General features: G+C 36.1%; 1 protein-coding gene across 1 annotated transcript in view; it reads left to right on the forward strand.

Moving 5' to 3' along the window:
* TMPRSS11D (transmembrane serine protease 11D) overlaps window positions 1-15565 on the forward strand; it is a 55593-nt gene that overhangs the window by 15563 nt on the left and 24465 nt on the right. Inside the window, exons 2-3 of the mRNA XM_042936722.1 lie at window positions 7021-7154; window positions 9059-9177. Of these exons, the coding sequence (XP_042792656.1) occupies window positions 7021-7154; window positions 9059-9177 (253 nt within the window). The remainder of the gene's footprint in view (window positions 1-7020; window positions 7155-9058; window positions 9178-15565) is intronic.

Genomic DNA, 15565 nt, shown 5'->3' on the forward strand with positions numbered 1-15565 from the left:
ATTTTCTTTCTCTAGTAGTTGTTTAATGCAGCCTCAATCACTAGGACCCAGTGAAATTTTTCTAAATCAGTTAATAATTGTGATAACTTATCTTGAAATACATTTCAATGCTATAATAAAAATAATAAAATGAAAAAAGAATGCCCATGGACTTCCAGTATATGAAAATGAATCCTTCAAGTTTAAGACCAGTTAGACAAAGTATGAATAGAGCACCATTAGGAAAGGCATTTATTTTTTCCCTCAACAGTAAAGGTAGATTTTTCCTCCTGGGGCCACACTCTCTCATGGGATTCATTCTATGACCTCAATTTATTTAAAAGAGGCTGAGTTCCAGAGTATAGCCTGAGTCCTAAGAAAGAAAAAACTTAACAAGCCAGTGAAGGAATTGAGACCACACTCTTAGCTTTATTGGCAGCAGGGTCTTACAAACCATCAACTCCCAACTCCACGACTTCAAACACACACACACACACACACACACACACCTCTACCTATTAGTCATTTGTTCATATGAACTTGCAAATTTGGTGAGAAGAATTTGAATCCTGGATTGACTTTCCCTACAAATAACAGATTCCAGGACTTCAGCACATCATTTCAGGTCTGCTATATACAGTTGTGAAGTTTGTGCAATGCACTAAATTGCATGGCTCGGGGGAAGATTGGAAGCTGAGATGGAGGCTGTGCTCCCTGGAAAGCTGTCTGTCCCAGAGTGTTGCTGCATGCAGCCCAAGGAGCAGCTTTCATAATTGTCTCTGTGTCCCAGAAAAGCTGCCTTTTCCTAATTCTCATCAAAGTATTACATAAGTTAGCTCAGGTCCTCCATCACTTGCCCAGCCTCCGTAGCCTCAGGAAGCATAAAGTGATTTATATCTCCAAGGAATATAAACTTATTTCAATGCTACCCAAGAGAAAAATAAATTGGCAAGTAAATCATTGATTTAAAAGAAAGTCATGTAGTGCATTCCAAAGGTACACACACATAAAGTGGTGTGGGTTTGTGATTCAAGGATAAGATTCTTACCTCCCAAATTAACCTAGAGTTTTCAGAATGCACCATGGTTTAATGAAATAAATATATTCAAGAAGTCTTAAAACTGTGTCAATGACTCTGCCATCATCTAGTTGTGTAACGGGAATAATCCTCTTGTGTCTCTCTTTCTTGTGCCTAAGTTTATCAAGAACAGAAAAATTTAAGAAAGAAAGAAAGAAAGAAAGAAAGAAAGAAAGAAAGAAAGAAAGAAAGAAAGAAAGAAAAGAAAGATAGATAGATAGATAGATAGATGTTGGACTAGATCAGTGAAAATTTACTGGAAATAGGAGCAGGGGATCCTTTTCTCCCATCCCAAATTCAAACAGAAAAGCTATTCCATTTAATCTGTTTCCCATTATTGAACTTGCAAGCAAGACCTTGTTTGAACAAAGTGTTTCTCAACCTAAAAAAATTAAAACGTTGAATTAGATGTCTACTGCCTGCCTAGTGGAACCATTTCAGAGTCTTCATACTCCAATGCATAATGTAAATACACACACATATATATTCAAATATACGTGTTTGTATATCCTGTAACACAAAGTCTATAGATATATTTTGAACTTTCCATTTCTTAGCATCAGCAATAAGGTAGGCGATAGAAATGGATAACAACAACATGATAATTAACATAAAAATCTCCTCCCATCTGATGTGGACATTTGCAGTTTGAGCTTGACAGACCTGGATTCACATTCCAGCTCTGTCATTTACTAGCTGAGTAAGTAAGCCTCTATTTCATCATCTGTAAACTAGGGTTATTTACAAGGATTAAATTCAATGATGTAGAAAAAGTCAATACAGTGCCAGGTACATGGTAAGCACTCATTAGATGGCAGAGATTATTCTCCAATCTACATTTTGTCAGTATTTAAAATAAAAATGCACATCACACAATCCTATATGAAGTCCTTCCAAACTATAAATTATTTTTAAATCCTTCTTTGCAGTGTCACTCATCATTTTTTCCCATAAACAAACCTGATGCCGACTCTGGGATGGGTATTATGTTAGGGATGGGGCATGTCCTGACAGACAAGATGCAGGTCTACTTTTCATGAGATACAGCCTGGAGGTGGGTGCAGGGAAGAAGATCGTTGTTTCCCACATGAAGGGATAAGGACTAGAAGAGGGAAATTCATTGGACATTATGAGATCAGATGAGGGGAAGCTAGGGGAGAAAAAGGCATCTACCTGGAGGGAAAATAAAGATGGTTAAATTATCTTCCGAATAAAAGGGAAATCTGCCAGGAAGTTGAGGTATCACATTTTCTAGACAAAGGGTCATCACACTGACGTGGCTGTCCCATTTGGTCTGGCTGGGGTTAAGCGGGCACATGAGGATACGACAGAAGATGAAGCTGCAGAGGTGACTATGAAGAGCTTTCAATGCCACGTGGAAGGTTTGGATGCCATCCTGAGGAGCTTGACAAACTATAGATAAATTTTCTTTTTTTTTTTTTTTTTTTTTTTTTATTTATTTTTTTTTTTTTATTTTTTTTTTTTTATTTTTTAATATATGAAATTTACTGTCAAATTGGTTTCCATACAACACCCAGTGCTCATCCCAAAAGGTGCCCTCCTCAATACCCATCACCCACCCTGCCCTCCCTCCCACCCCCCATCAACCCTCAGTTTGTTCTCAGTTTTTAACAGTCTCTTATGCTTTGGCTCTCTCCCACTCTAACCTCTTTTTTTTTTTTTTTTTTTTTTTTTTTATAGATAAATTTTCAAATGAGATAGGGGAGGGGGAGAAAGTCAGAACCTAAGATTTAAATTCAAAAATTCCCTGGAAGGATTTTAAAGGGTTGATTGGAAAGAAACAAAAATCCTGAATTCAGTCTAGAGCCCTTCCTTTCCCATATCTCATAAATGAATCATCAGCAAATCCTCTAGGGTCTAAATTAAAAATATATCCAAACTCTGACATTTCTCTTACCACCTCCTCTGCTCCCATGCTTGTCTCAACTACTATCATGACCACCTCAACTACTGAATGACAAGTTATCTGCCCTCCATCCTATCACCCAGAGTGATCCTATTAAAGAAATAGATCTGATGTCACTCCTTTGCTCAAAACCTCAAAGACTTTTTATTTGACTCAGAAGGCAGACCTAAGGCCTTACATGAAAAGCCCTAAAAGATCGGCCCCACCGCTGACTCCTACTCTTATCTCCCTCTCATGCCCTCTACCTCTGCCTTGCTCATTCCACCCCAGTCCAGCTGCCCCCCCCCACCCCTTGCTCTTCTTCAGATTTACCAGGTGAGCTCCTGGCTCAGAGCCTGCTGTTCCCTCCACCAGAATCATTCTTCTCTTGGTTTCTTCTTGCATTAACTAATTAGTGATTGAGCAGTTAATGGAAGAAGGGAGACCAGTTAAGAGGCATTTCAAGCAATATAAGTCAGGTGATAACAGTCAAAATTAAGAACAAAATAGATTAAAATAGGAAAAAAATTTAGGTATAAGATAAGCACTGTTTGGTGATCTCTTGAATGTGGAAAGTGACTAAGAGGGAGCAGGTGCAGCTAATTCCTAGGTCTCCAACTTAGAATACAAGGTAGATAGCAGTGACATTCACCAATTTTAGAAACAGCGCAGAGTAAGTGTAGTGCTGGGGAGAAAATTCAGTTTTGAACTGAACTGCTATATTTAAGGAGGTTTTAAAACATCCATAAGATGTCTGGTGATAATTGGCAGTAATGGCATGGAGCTCAAAAACAGAGGTCTGGGCTAAAGATCTATCCTAGAAAATATTATCCTATAGAACGTTTGCTAAAACCGTAACATAAAGTATGATTACTCAGGAAGAATGCTTCGTAGAAGACAACTGTGGACCAAACCTTTGTTACTAAGATATCTGAAATCTTATTTAAAAGGACACAAAATTGTCTAAAAGTCCTTTATATACATATCATGTGCATCTGAATTTGCAGTTACCCTGTCACTGTTTTCCTCCATTCTTTCAGATAATGGAAATTATTGCCAATGGCTCTATTAATCTACAGCCCTATAATGGTTGTAAGTATGTGTCAATAGCAAAGATTAATTACTACAGTAGTCCTATATAAATTTGATATATTAATGTAAGACTTACTTTCAAATTAAAATTAAATCAACAATTATTTTATTGCACACTTACTACAGTCCTACCTCTCAGTATATGTTGATCCCCTTTGCTTCCCCCAAGTGAAGTCAGAAGAGACAGAAGTCCCAAAGCTTTCCTATCTCCTGTAGTGTGAGGGAGGAGGTGTATATGAAAGGAAGAGCATGTGCTTTGATTCAAACAAACCTAGTTTCAGTTTTCAGCTCTGCCATTCCTGAGTAATTTTTAGTTATTTACTCTCTGACCCTCAGTTCTCCTATGTTCAAAACAGGGTTCATAATACCTGCTTTACAACTGTGAAGATTGGCAATATACATGTACAATGCCTGACACTTAGACTCTCATGATAAAAGTATGGAATACATTTTCCAACATTAACATAACGTTTTCAAGTCAATAAGAGAGCAAAGAGAGGGGGAAGCTGGTTAAACATGTTACAACTGAATTATCTGTTTTGCTGTTTAAATGCAAGCACTAAAAATCTCACTAATCAGGAACAAGCTTTGAAAGCAAAGTATTTTCTTGCACAGATTTCCATTGCATTGAGTAAAAATTCAGTGTTTACAAACATGTTTTCTCTACTAGTTTACAAAGTAAATATTGTGCACAATTTAGACTGTGTTGGCATAAGCTTTGTAACCAGCCACATACAGAGAGGTTCAATGACAAGGTTCACTATCAACAAGAAAGATATTTCTTCAGCTGTTTCTACAGGGTGGAACAACCCATTCTTATGCAATTAATTATGGCTTGTGAGATTAGATGACTTGAGCTCCACACCCTTTATTTATTGAGTCATATGTTTCATGGTGCTTTTTAGTCATTGAGTTTAACGTGTTTTCCATGAACTGAAGCAAAGTTGGTGCTAAAGTCATTCCCATGGGAGGCTCATCCAAGCTAAAGCATATGCTGACTTGAGCCTTTGGCTTTTCTTTTCAGCCTCCAACCTACTCCTAATCTTTCAGTACTTCTCCCTCCACACTCACAAATCTTAACACATTAGTTCATCTCTGGTTGAGGAGAAGGGTCAATCCATTGGCCCAAAATCCATTAGGTTTTTGGGTTTACCCTAGACTCCAAACCTGTCTCCTTTTGGCTCTGCCACTACTCAGCAGCCACTAACATTTTCTGAAATCACAAATGCCAAACTCTGAATTTGTGATCACATGTCATTGGTACAGTGACCACCTAAGGTAGAAGATGAGTAAATGGAGTCTCAAAAATCAGCAAATGTCAAAGTGCCAATTTTCTCCAACTTGAAGTTTACCACAGTAGTGGTTTCCAAATATTGGACTCTGGACCAGCATCAGTGACAGTCAGTTTTCACCAGTATAGCAAAATGAACAAAGGAAGAGCAATAGAGTAAACAGGTATCATAAGGCTAAAGCCAAGTTATTTATTTTCTGATAGCCAGAGATTATGTCCTTCCTACTTCTAGGTACTTCAGTGTCCTTTCTTTAAATGATAAGGTTTGAGCATGGTTATTTTTTTTTAACATGTTTATTCACCAGAATTGAAGGTTGGCAAGTCTAGGTCTGCCTCCAATAATCTTTTGAAATGTTACTGGTCCCAGAACCACAGAATACAATGTGCAGGTGGTACATTGCAAAATAGCAGGAAGTGCCCTTCTGTAAGTTTCTGAGTTATGCAGAGCCCAAACAAGATCAGGCAACCCTGCAATGAAACCTAAATGTCTGGGAATCACTGACCCTCAGAGCATTCTTTTCACACTTATACCAGAATATTGGCAAAACAAATAGGAAAAATGAAAGACTATATTCTGGCTAAATGTAACTGCTTTTCAGCTCTGTTAAGTCTTTTAAATCTGACACATGCTTATAAGTTAACACATGCAACAAATATTTATAAATATCGTATTTATCACCTATTTATGCCAGGCACCCTGCAAAGTGTCTGAAACATAAGCATGCACACTATCTCTTCCCTCCAAAGGCACACAGCCTAGTGGTAACCTATTTAACTAGAAATATATTTCATAACATAACTTCATTGATCTTCAAAATGGCTTGTGAGGCAGATATTATTAATTCCATTTGTCAGACTAGGAAAGTCTCAGATTAATGACAGTGTGATCTCCAAGCACACAAGGGATAAAACAGAAATTCACACTTAGCCCTTCTGGTTACCTCCCTTGTGCAAGTATATGTGGTTGTAGGTAGGTGAAGAAGATAGCATCTGGACTATATACTCAATATAATACCATGTACTCTATTCGTACAAATCTTTTGACTCACACTGAAGTTGACAAATTCATGGGGGAAAAATGATAAATCATGCAAATCTGCTGCTGCTGGTACAGTTCTTCATTTCAGGGGCTTGCTACTCTTCCTAGATCTCAACACTTATCCTCTGTTCACACCCCACTTTTAATAATATGGAGAATATGACAGTGAGGAATGCTACTGTTCTGACTCCCTTCCCCCCACTCCCCACCCAAAATGATTAATCTTCTCTACACCACTGGGATGGTGCCCAGTTATGGGAGGTTACTACAGTAAGTGTCCAACATAGGGTCTTAGAAAAACTTACAGCAAAACAGAACAATTAGCTGTTATTCTTGAGAACTTCATCAACTGACAGAAGAAGGGAAAGTAAGTGCAAAGCATAGGTCAGATTTACTTATTTTTCTATCAACTACCAAAATGTCAACAGTTCTGTGCTGAAAGAAATTTGAAAGAAAAATTATTAAGGAGAATGTTAGTTCAGGTTCATTTCCAGGATTATGTTCTGATCAATAATCACTGCAGTTTCCTATAAATAGAACCACATATAGGCTAAGAGACTTGGGGAGGCAATAATGATCATGAGTACTGAAATCATGGCTTCTCTAAGTGAAAGAATTAGTCTTTGATCATTTTCTCTTGTTCTAAGGCCAGCACGGGTACCATCAGCCTCAAGATTCCTGAATCCCTATGTAGTGGGTTTCGTTGTTGTGGCAGGAGTGGTAATCCTGGCAGTGACCATAGCTCTACTCATCCACTTTTTAGCCTTTGGTAAGTACTAGAAGACTAAAAGTACCACTTTTTAGACCAAATAACTAAATACACCTTCAGATGACAAGTCTGTCATTCTTTTATTGCCACTTTTATTTTCTAATATAACCTAATTGAGGGTCTTCTATATCTCTAAATACATGTTTGTGTCTATATATTCCCTTGATCAGTACTTTTCTCTTCTCTCTCTGTCTCTTTTGTTTTTTTAAAATAAACATTATTACCCAGGTAAGAATTACTCTAGCCAAAGGAAAAACGTCTCTTGATTCTTTTCTGACACTAGAATTTGCTTACTGTGTTTTTTCACTTAATATCATGATTTCCTTCTTCATATAATAACCTGATAAAACTGTAGAAGTGAAATATTGCAAAGAACTTTAAGTTTCAACACCTAAAAATTGGATGTACCTAGTTATTTGTTAATTCATGATCTATTTTCTGATAAAACAGTCTTAGTTAAGAGAAGAGTTATGAAAGATAAGGGAAAAAAACAAATTTTTAAAAAGATCTGTTCTTTTACTTTTCTCTATTATAACAAAAATGTAGAACATATGGACAAGAAACAATATAAAGAACACATATACCCTGCTCATTCATAAACAATGCTCCTTAATATTTCAGTGAACATCCCTTTCAGATGTTTTAACGTAAATATGCCAAATTTCACTAGATAACATAGGCTATAATCTGATTTTATCACTTATAAATGTACTTTGAGGTTATTTTATTTCAGCTACAATTGTGTTAAGTCATTTAAATCATATGTGTGGGTGTAGGTATGTGGGTATCCATGAATATGGAGAGAAAGAGAGAACATAACTTATTGTATGTTCTATTGTAAATGGGCAAAAATGCTTATTTGAGAGTTGAAAAACTCCTAGTGGCACAATAAAATTACCAACATTAGAAAAAACAGTAGTGAGGAATAATATTTCTCAGCCAATCTAATTACAAAGTTGTTGCCACATTTTGCTATCAAATCACCCAGAGTCAACTATGTCTTAGGTGAACTACAGAGGCAGGAAAAAGAAATCTCAAGTTTCCAATTAAATTAATGAATTTTCACTTTTGATGGTACTATATTGTCACACAAACAGAACCTAGGTTAATCCTCTTCAGAGGGTGACCATTTACAGCCCTTGAAAGGCTTGTCCTTCCACTACAAAGGAATACATTACCCTTCCACCAGGATCTCCAACTCTTTCTCCTGATTGAAGTATTTCTCTGCATTAGTTATTGCATATGAATGATCAAAAGAAAGCAGGGATTTTCCTGAGACAGGTTAGGTTATGCCCTTGTTCATAATGTTTCTAAGATGTATACAGTGTGTTTTGGGAGTCTTTATTTTCCTCACACAGCTGAATGTGTCCTCTGGAAGACTTTTTTTGATGAAAACAATTCACACTGGACAACCAATTAGATATCCTGTTCAAAGGCTTATTTTCTAGTTTTAGTATAAAAAACTAATGACAAGTCAATAATACCCCTAAAAAGATTATTATTTGAAATAATTTTAAAAACTATTCAGAATTATTTTGGGTATTCCTTAGTGATAAATGAATAATAGCATATTATAGACATTCATTAATATTTCTTGAATTAATAAATCTGCAATCACAAATCTCCCAAAAATATAGTAAAAATGAAAATTATGATACTTCTGAGCAGTTTGATTTCACAAATGATGCTGTTCTGATTTTCCTACATCTTTAAATTTTCAGCTTTGTCAATTTAAAAAAGAGAGAGACGAATAATTTTATTATAGTTACATTTATAGTAAGTTTGGAGTTTTAAGAGAAGCAACTTTTTTTAAATTGTGTAAGATAGCCTCCCATAATCCTGAACAAACTAAAGAGTAAAGTACTTAGCAGTGAGATTGATTCTGCCTTTTCTTTGTTTTACAGATCAAAAGTCTTATTTTTATCATAGCAGCTTTCAAATCCTAAATGTCAAATACAGTAATCAGTTAAATTCACCAGCTACACAGGAATATAGGGATTTGAGTGGAAGAATTGAATCTATGGTAAGTTAATATTTCTCTTTGCTCTTTATCCCATCATCAAACAAATTTGATAATAAATCTGATATTTTGTGATATATCTGTAATTGCTAGATGCTCTATATTGTTTTCTTCCCTGAATACTGAAAGATATGTTTCTTTGTGATTTTTTCAAGTTAATTTGCTAGTATACTGGTTCTTTACATTTTTTAAGTCATAAGTGGAAAGTGTTAGAAGAGTCTTGAATAAATTAGTATTTTACATGATTATGACTTCAAAGGGTGGAAGTCTATTGTTTGTACAAGTTGAGCATTTCTTACTGCTCTCCTTGAGATTGCCTTTCTAAATCCTTTTCATTTTGCCTTCTTTCCTTTTTCTTATCCAACTAAACACACAGGTAGCAGGTGTTAAAAGATATGTTTGCATGTCCATAATAACATAGGTTAGACAACACCCTACTTTGGCTCAATGATATACATAGAAAATATGCAAAGCAAGCTCGGGCTTTCAGTTGAAGAGGCCTTCCAGGAAACCTCACAAGTGGGCCCTTTGCATTCATTTATGACCATGGACCAGTGTGTGACCTTTCACCCAGAGAGTCAGAGTTGACCAGTGTCAAGGTTGCTTACTTACCCTTCCTTTTAAAGAGTCCTAAGAATATAAATTAATCCAGTTGCTCTAAAACTTAAACATTAACAAAATCACCTGGAAGGTTTTTCAAAACACAAATTTCTGGGCCCTGATGTGAGAGTCTCTGATTCAATAGGTCTGGGGTAAACTGAAGAATTTCCATTTCTAAGTTCCCAGGTGATGCTGATGCTAATGGTCCAAGGACCACACATTTTCGGAACCACTAAGTTAATCTAAATGAGGACTCTCATGGCTGGGGGACTGAATCACTGGCTTGTCTAACACATTTTTCCCCAGAGGCAAACCTCACTAGAAGCCAACTTATGGGACAACTGCTTAGTTAGCATGGGATTAGAGCAAGGGAAGTTAGGTATATCATTTAAATGTTTAATGAGATCAGAATAACAGCTGAATCAGTGATTTGGGAGGAGAATCTATGACAGATCCTAAGATTTTCCTTGTTTTGAGAACCTTGAGAGTTTTGCAAAGTACTGGGCAGGCATTTTGTAAAATCCCATAACTGGGCTTTCTAAACTATTTCCTCATGCTTAGGGTGGAATTACAGGTTCAGGGGAGGATGACCATAAAGAAAGAGTATCATTTTCACTCCATCACATGAAGGGGGTTCATTAAATTGTCAACATGACTTATCACTGTCAACTTGATCACCCAGCTGAAGTAGTGTTTGTCAGGTTTCTACACTGTAAAGTTACTTCCTCTCTTTTCCATACCATACTCTTTGGAAGAAAGACACTATGTGCAAGCCACACATAAGGAGTAGAGGAGTGAAGCATTAAGCGTTGAATGTTTGAAGACTATTTAAAATTCTTCAGTCAATTCTCCCATGTATTTATCAACCACTTGCTTATATCAATATAGTGGTCTCTGCATTTTTAAGATTAATTTTTATTTGTTTATTTTTAACTGTACCTATTTTTTTAATTTTTTTTAAGTGTTTATTTTTGAGACAGAGAGAGACAGAGTGCAAGTGGGGGAGGGTCAGAGAGAGAGGGAGACACAAAATCTGAAACAGGCTCCAGGCTCCGAGCTGTCAGCACAGAGCCCGACGCGGGGCTCAAACCCATGAACCGTGAGATCATGACCTGAGCTGAAGTCGGATGCTTAACAGACTGAGCCACCCAGGTGCCCCAAACTGTACCTGTTTTTTTTATTTTTTGTTTTTTTTTTAAATATAATTTATTATCAAATTGGTTTCCATACAACACCTAGTGCTCATCGCAACAAGTGCCCTCCTCCACTCCCAATGTTTATAGCAGCACTTTCAACAACAGCCTAAATGTCCATCAACTGACAAATGGATAAAGAAGATGTGGTTTATATATACAATAAGAATAATTTTTAGGCTGCACTCCAGAAATGCTCCAGTTTACATTTTCACCAGCAGCACATAAGTATGCACAAGTATGCTTATTTCCCCACAGCATTAACCCTCAACGTTGTAAATCATTTTATTTGTTGCTAATCTAGTAGGTGAGAAGTGATATCTCACTATTATTTGGATTTTCATTTCTTTGACTACTAAGATTTAATCTGTTTTCATATAGTAATAGGTCATTTTTATGACTTCATTTGTCAATTGCCTGATCATGACTTTGCCCATGTTCTTACTGGAGCATTTGTCTATTCTATATGGATTCGAAAAAAACAAAAACAAAAACAAAAAAAACACCACTTATCCTTATTAGCATATTAAAGTTTGCCTGTCATTCACATTGCATATATTTCTCTAATAATGTGATTTGACTCTCAATCCTATTTATGATGTAGGGATTTTTTAATGTTAAACATTTAATTTTTTATATATTTCATATGTATTGCATATATTTCATATATATTTTATATGTTTATAGAGCTAAATTATCAATCCCTTTTATGATTTCTCATTTTTTGTCATGTTAAAAATGGCTTTATTCATTCTAAATACTCTTTAAAATATTAACCCTCATTTTCTTTTTATAATTTTATTATTTCAGTTTTTAGTACCAAGCTATTGAGAGTACTGTGGTTTTATAATATATTTAAACACCTGGCAGGAAAAGATTTCACTTGAAATTCTTCTGATGTATGATTTCCATAATCTCATTTATTTATCCTTCTGTAAAACCACTTTGAACATTTAAAACATTGTATGAATGATACTCTAATAAGGTGCTAATCTATAGTTTACAAAGCACTTTCACATGTATTATACAGTCATATAAATTGACAAATCATTTTTATAGATGCATAAAATAAAGGTTGTGAGTTTAGGAAACATGTCAAAGGCCATTCAACTGGAGTGTAGTAGAACCAGAATTCAAACCAAGGTCTCCTGACTCCAAATCCAAGTATCATACCATTTCCCAATGGTAACGTGAGTATCATCATTGTCCTTGTCCCACAGACAACATTGTTTTCCTTCATGAGCAATAGAATAGTCTCAGAAACTTCTATGAGGCAATTCATCTCTCTTTTCTAGCTCTCAGTTTACTCATCAGTGAAATAAAGTCATTGGACCAGATAATTTTCACAGTACATTCTAACTCAAAAAGCCTATGATTTTATGACTTTCATGCAATATATTCATTCATCTGTTTTTCCTATCCTGCCTCTCTGGCCACTCCTCTCTGTCTCTATAGGCTCACCTTCCTTTATACTGTCATTAAATTTTGAAATTCCCCAAGGCTTTGACTTATGCTCTCCTCTTTTCTCACACTGGTTTTTTTCTATCCTTAGATGTTCTCTTTGATGAGTGTTACTTCAACCAACACTTGCACACTAATGACTCATTCTGTCTCCAGCCCAGACTTTTCTTCTGTACTTCAGATCTGTTCACCACACTGCCAGCCTAATGTCTCCACTTGGCTGTTTTTTTATTAATCTTAAATTTATTCTGCCCCAAATCAAACTCATGATTTCCCCAGAGCCTCCTAGCCTCCTTCCAATAATCCTGTCCCCATTAACAACATTTATTCAGTTTTCCAAACCCAAACCCTGGAATTCATCTTTGAATTACTGCCCTCTATCATTCCAAATACCCAATCCATTACCAACCTCTGCAGGTTTTATCTTCTTTATTTCCCTCAAATCCATTCATTTCTCTTCATACCTACTAACACCATGTCCATCCAAACCATCACCTCTACTCTGAACTACTAAAATAGCATTAACTGATTTGCATTTCTTCCCCAAAACTAAATATCCATAGGCAGCAAAAGAAATTATTCTCAAATTGCAAATCTGATTGTATTATCCTTTTGTTTAAAACACTTCAGCAACTTCCCATTATTTATGATAAAGACCACTAACAAGACATGCATGGTCTGGCCATTCTGGCTCCCTAGCCTCCTTGCTCTCTATGCTACAGCTGCACTGGCCTTCTTTCATTCCTGAAACACACCTGTGTGTTCCCACCTCAGGACTTTGCATGTGCCATTCACTTCACTTGTGAGGCTTTTTCCTTCCTCTTCAACTAGCTAACTTTGATTCTTCCTAACAATCTCAACTCCACCAGCATTTCCTCCAAGAAACCTCTCTAATATTGATTGGATCAAATTCCTCTACTGTATTTCTGTACTTATCAGTTTTAATTTTACTTAAATGTGGATGATAACTTGATTGGTGCTTGTCTGCTGCCATTAAATGTAAGCTCCATAATGGCAAGGACTGTTTATTTTCTCTCACCATTGTACCCAGTGCTTGATAGAAGGGGTGTGCTGCAAAAAAGTTACTGAAAACCTGTTGTTGAATGAGTGAAAAAAAATGAATAAGGCCATCTAGAAATATTGAAAGCACCAGTTTGCAATATATATATATCAAAACCATGAGCACATTCTGACTAAATGGGATGGGTCTCTGTCAATAAAACAAAAGATTTCAGTCAGGATTCATACCTGGGATCAACTGAACTGTTGAATCTCCCCTTTGTTATCAGGTGTGATAATGCAATAAATTCTGCAAACAATTGCCACTTTTTCCAAAATATATCTAATTATAGTCCCATGAACAAACTAGTTCATAGGAAGAGAAAGAAAACAATACCCATTTGAGATTAATTTTATATCACTTAAACCATCAGGGCTTCTGGGTAAAATTCATTTCAGTTACGTCCATTTAACAAGCATTAATTATTGGGGTGCCTGGGTGGCTCAGTCAGCTAAGCGTCTGTCTCTTGATTTCAGCTCAGGTCATGATTTCATAGTTCATGAGATTGAGCCCAAAGATGGACTCTATGCTAACAGCACAGAGCTTGCTTGGGATTCTCTCTCCCTCTCTCTGCCCTTCCCCTGCTTATGCACAGGCCCTCTCTCTTAAAATAAATAAGTAAGCTTAAAAAAAAAGCATTGATCATTACTTAATGCCAAAAAAAACCCAATTTGATAACATACTTGACAATGAAATGTTCTTTGAATGAATAAATAAAAGATGCATTCTATCTGTTGGTTCCTGTGCCAAGTCTTAGGGATACAAAATAAAGACATCATTGTAGTCAGAGGCTCACAGTGGTCTCCAAAATGGGGTTGTGCATTCCAGGGAGGGATTCACAGTAATTAATTGTGAATACTCAAATACTTGGATATCACTCTACATGTTTTCTTCTCATAAAGAGTTTTTTTAGAAGGAAGTGTTTTGTTACTATTTAATAAATGGATTGGCATTGGTACCTTGTTTGGTTTTATGTCAGCTGGTCCCACACACACATTGTTTGTAAAGGTATCTTGAGGGAAGAGGGGAAGGGCAGTAACACTTTTACTTCCTCTGAGTAGATTTCAAAAATGTGCAGTTTCAACTGGATTTAAAGATTTTATTATCTAGTTCTAAAACTAAACAAAGCCTCCCAGAAATCACTAAAGGAACTGAGAAGAATCCTGCAAAACACAAATTTTAAAACCACAATTCGGAGATAACTCTAATATGCCAAGGACAGTAATGACCAAGTAAAGGAAGAGTAAGGTAATAACAGAACTGACACTTCACTGCTACTGACTAAAGCAAATTTACCAAGTGAAGCAATAAACAGTATCTTTCTTAGAAGATATTTAATACACACAAACACACATACATACCCTGTCTCTTCAAAGTGTAAGAAATTAGGCGCTTTTTAAATAAAGTTCATACCATGGAGAGAAGACTTTGAAAATATGTTTAGCAACGGGTCCATCATGAGGTGTTTGGATTTTCTTGTGTTTTACTGAAAATGTTGCATCTTACCTATAAAAGTGCTTAGACATGCACACATAAAAACTGGGGGGGGGAGGGAGGATTAACTATCATGTTTGGTTGATTTTGAACATACTTCTTTTAATGTTTTTTAAATGTTTATTTATTTTTTAGAGAGAGAGAGCACAAGCAGGAAAGGGGCAGAGAGAGGGGGATAGAGTATCTGAAGTGGGTCTGCATTGTCAGCACAGAACCCAAGGTGGGGCTCAAACCCACAAACCTTGAGATCATGACCTGAGCTGAAATCATACGCCTAACCAACTGAGCCACCCAGGTGTCCCTAAACACACTTCTTTAAAAAAAACATATAAAATGAAACACATTCCATTTGGTTTGCAAGGATAACCAATTGAAATCAGGGAAGACGGAAAGTCACGTGTTAAATTTCAACAAAACCTTTGCACAATGGTTGGGAGGGACTGACAACTTTGTGTCATGATTTATTAAATTCTGCCAATGAGGCACTTTATACATTTAGTGCCATGTAATGGTGTGGAAATATCTTCAGCATTCCAAACCAAGTATTTAAATTAAACTTAGATCATAACTTTGAATCATTTTA

This window comes from Panthera leo, chromosome B1, assembly GCF_018350215.1.
Source record: "Panthera leo isolate Ple1 chromosome B1, P.leo_Ple1_pat1.1, whole genome shotgun sequence".
NCBI lineage: Eukaryota > Metazoa > Chordata > Mammalia > Carnivora > Felidae > Panthera > Panthera leo.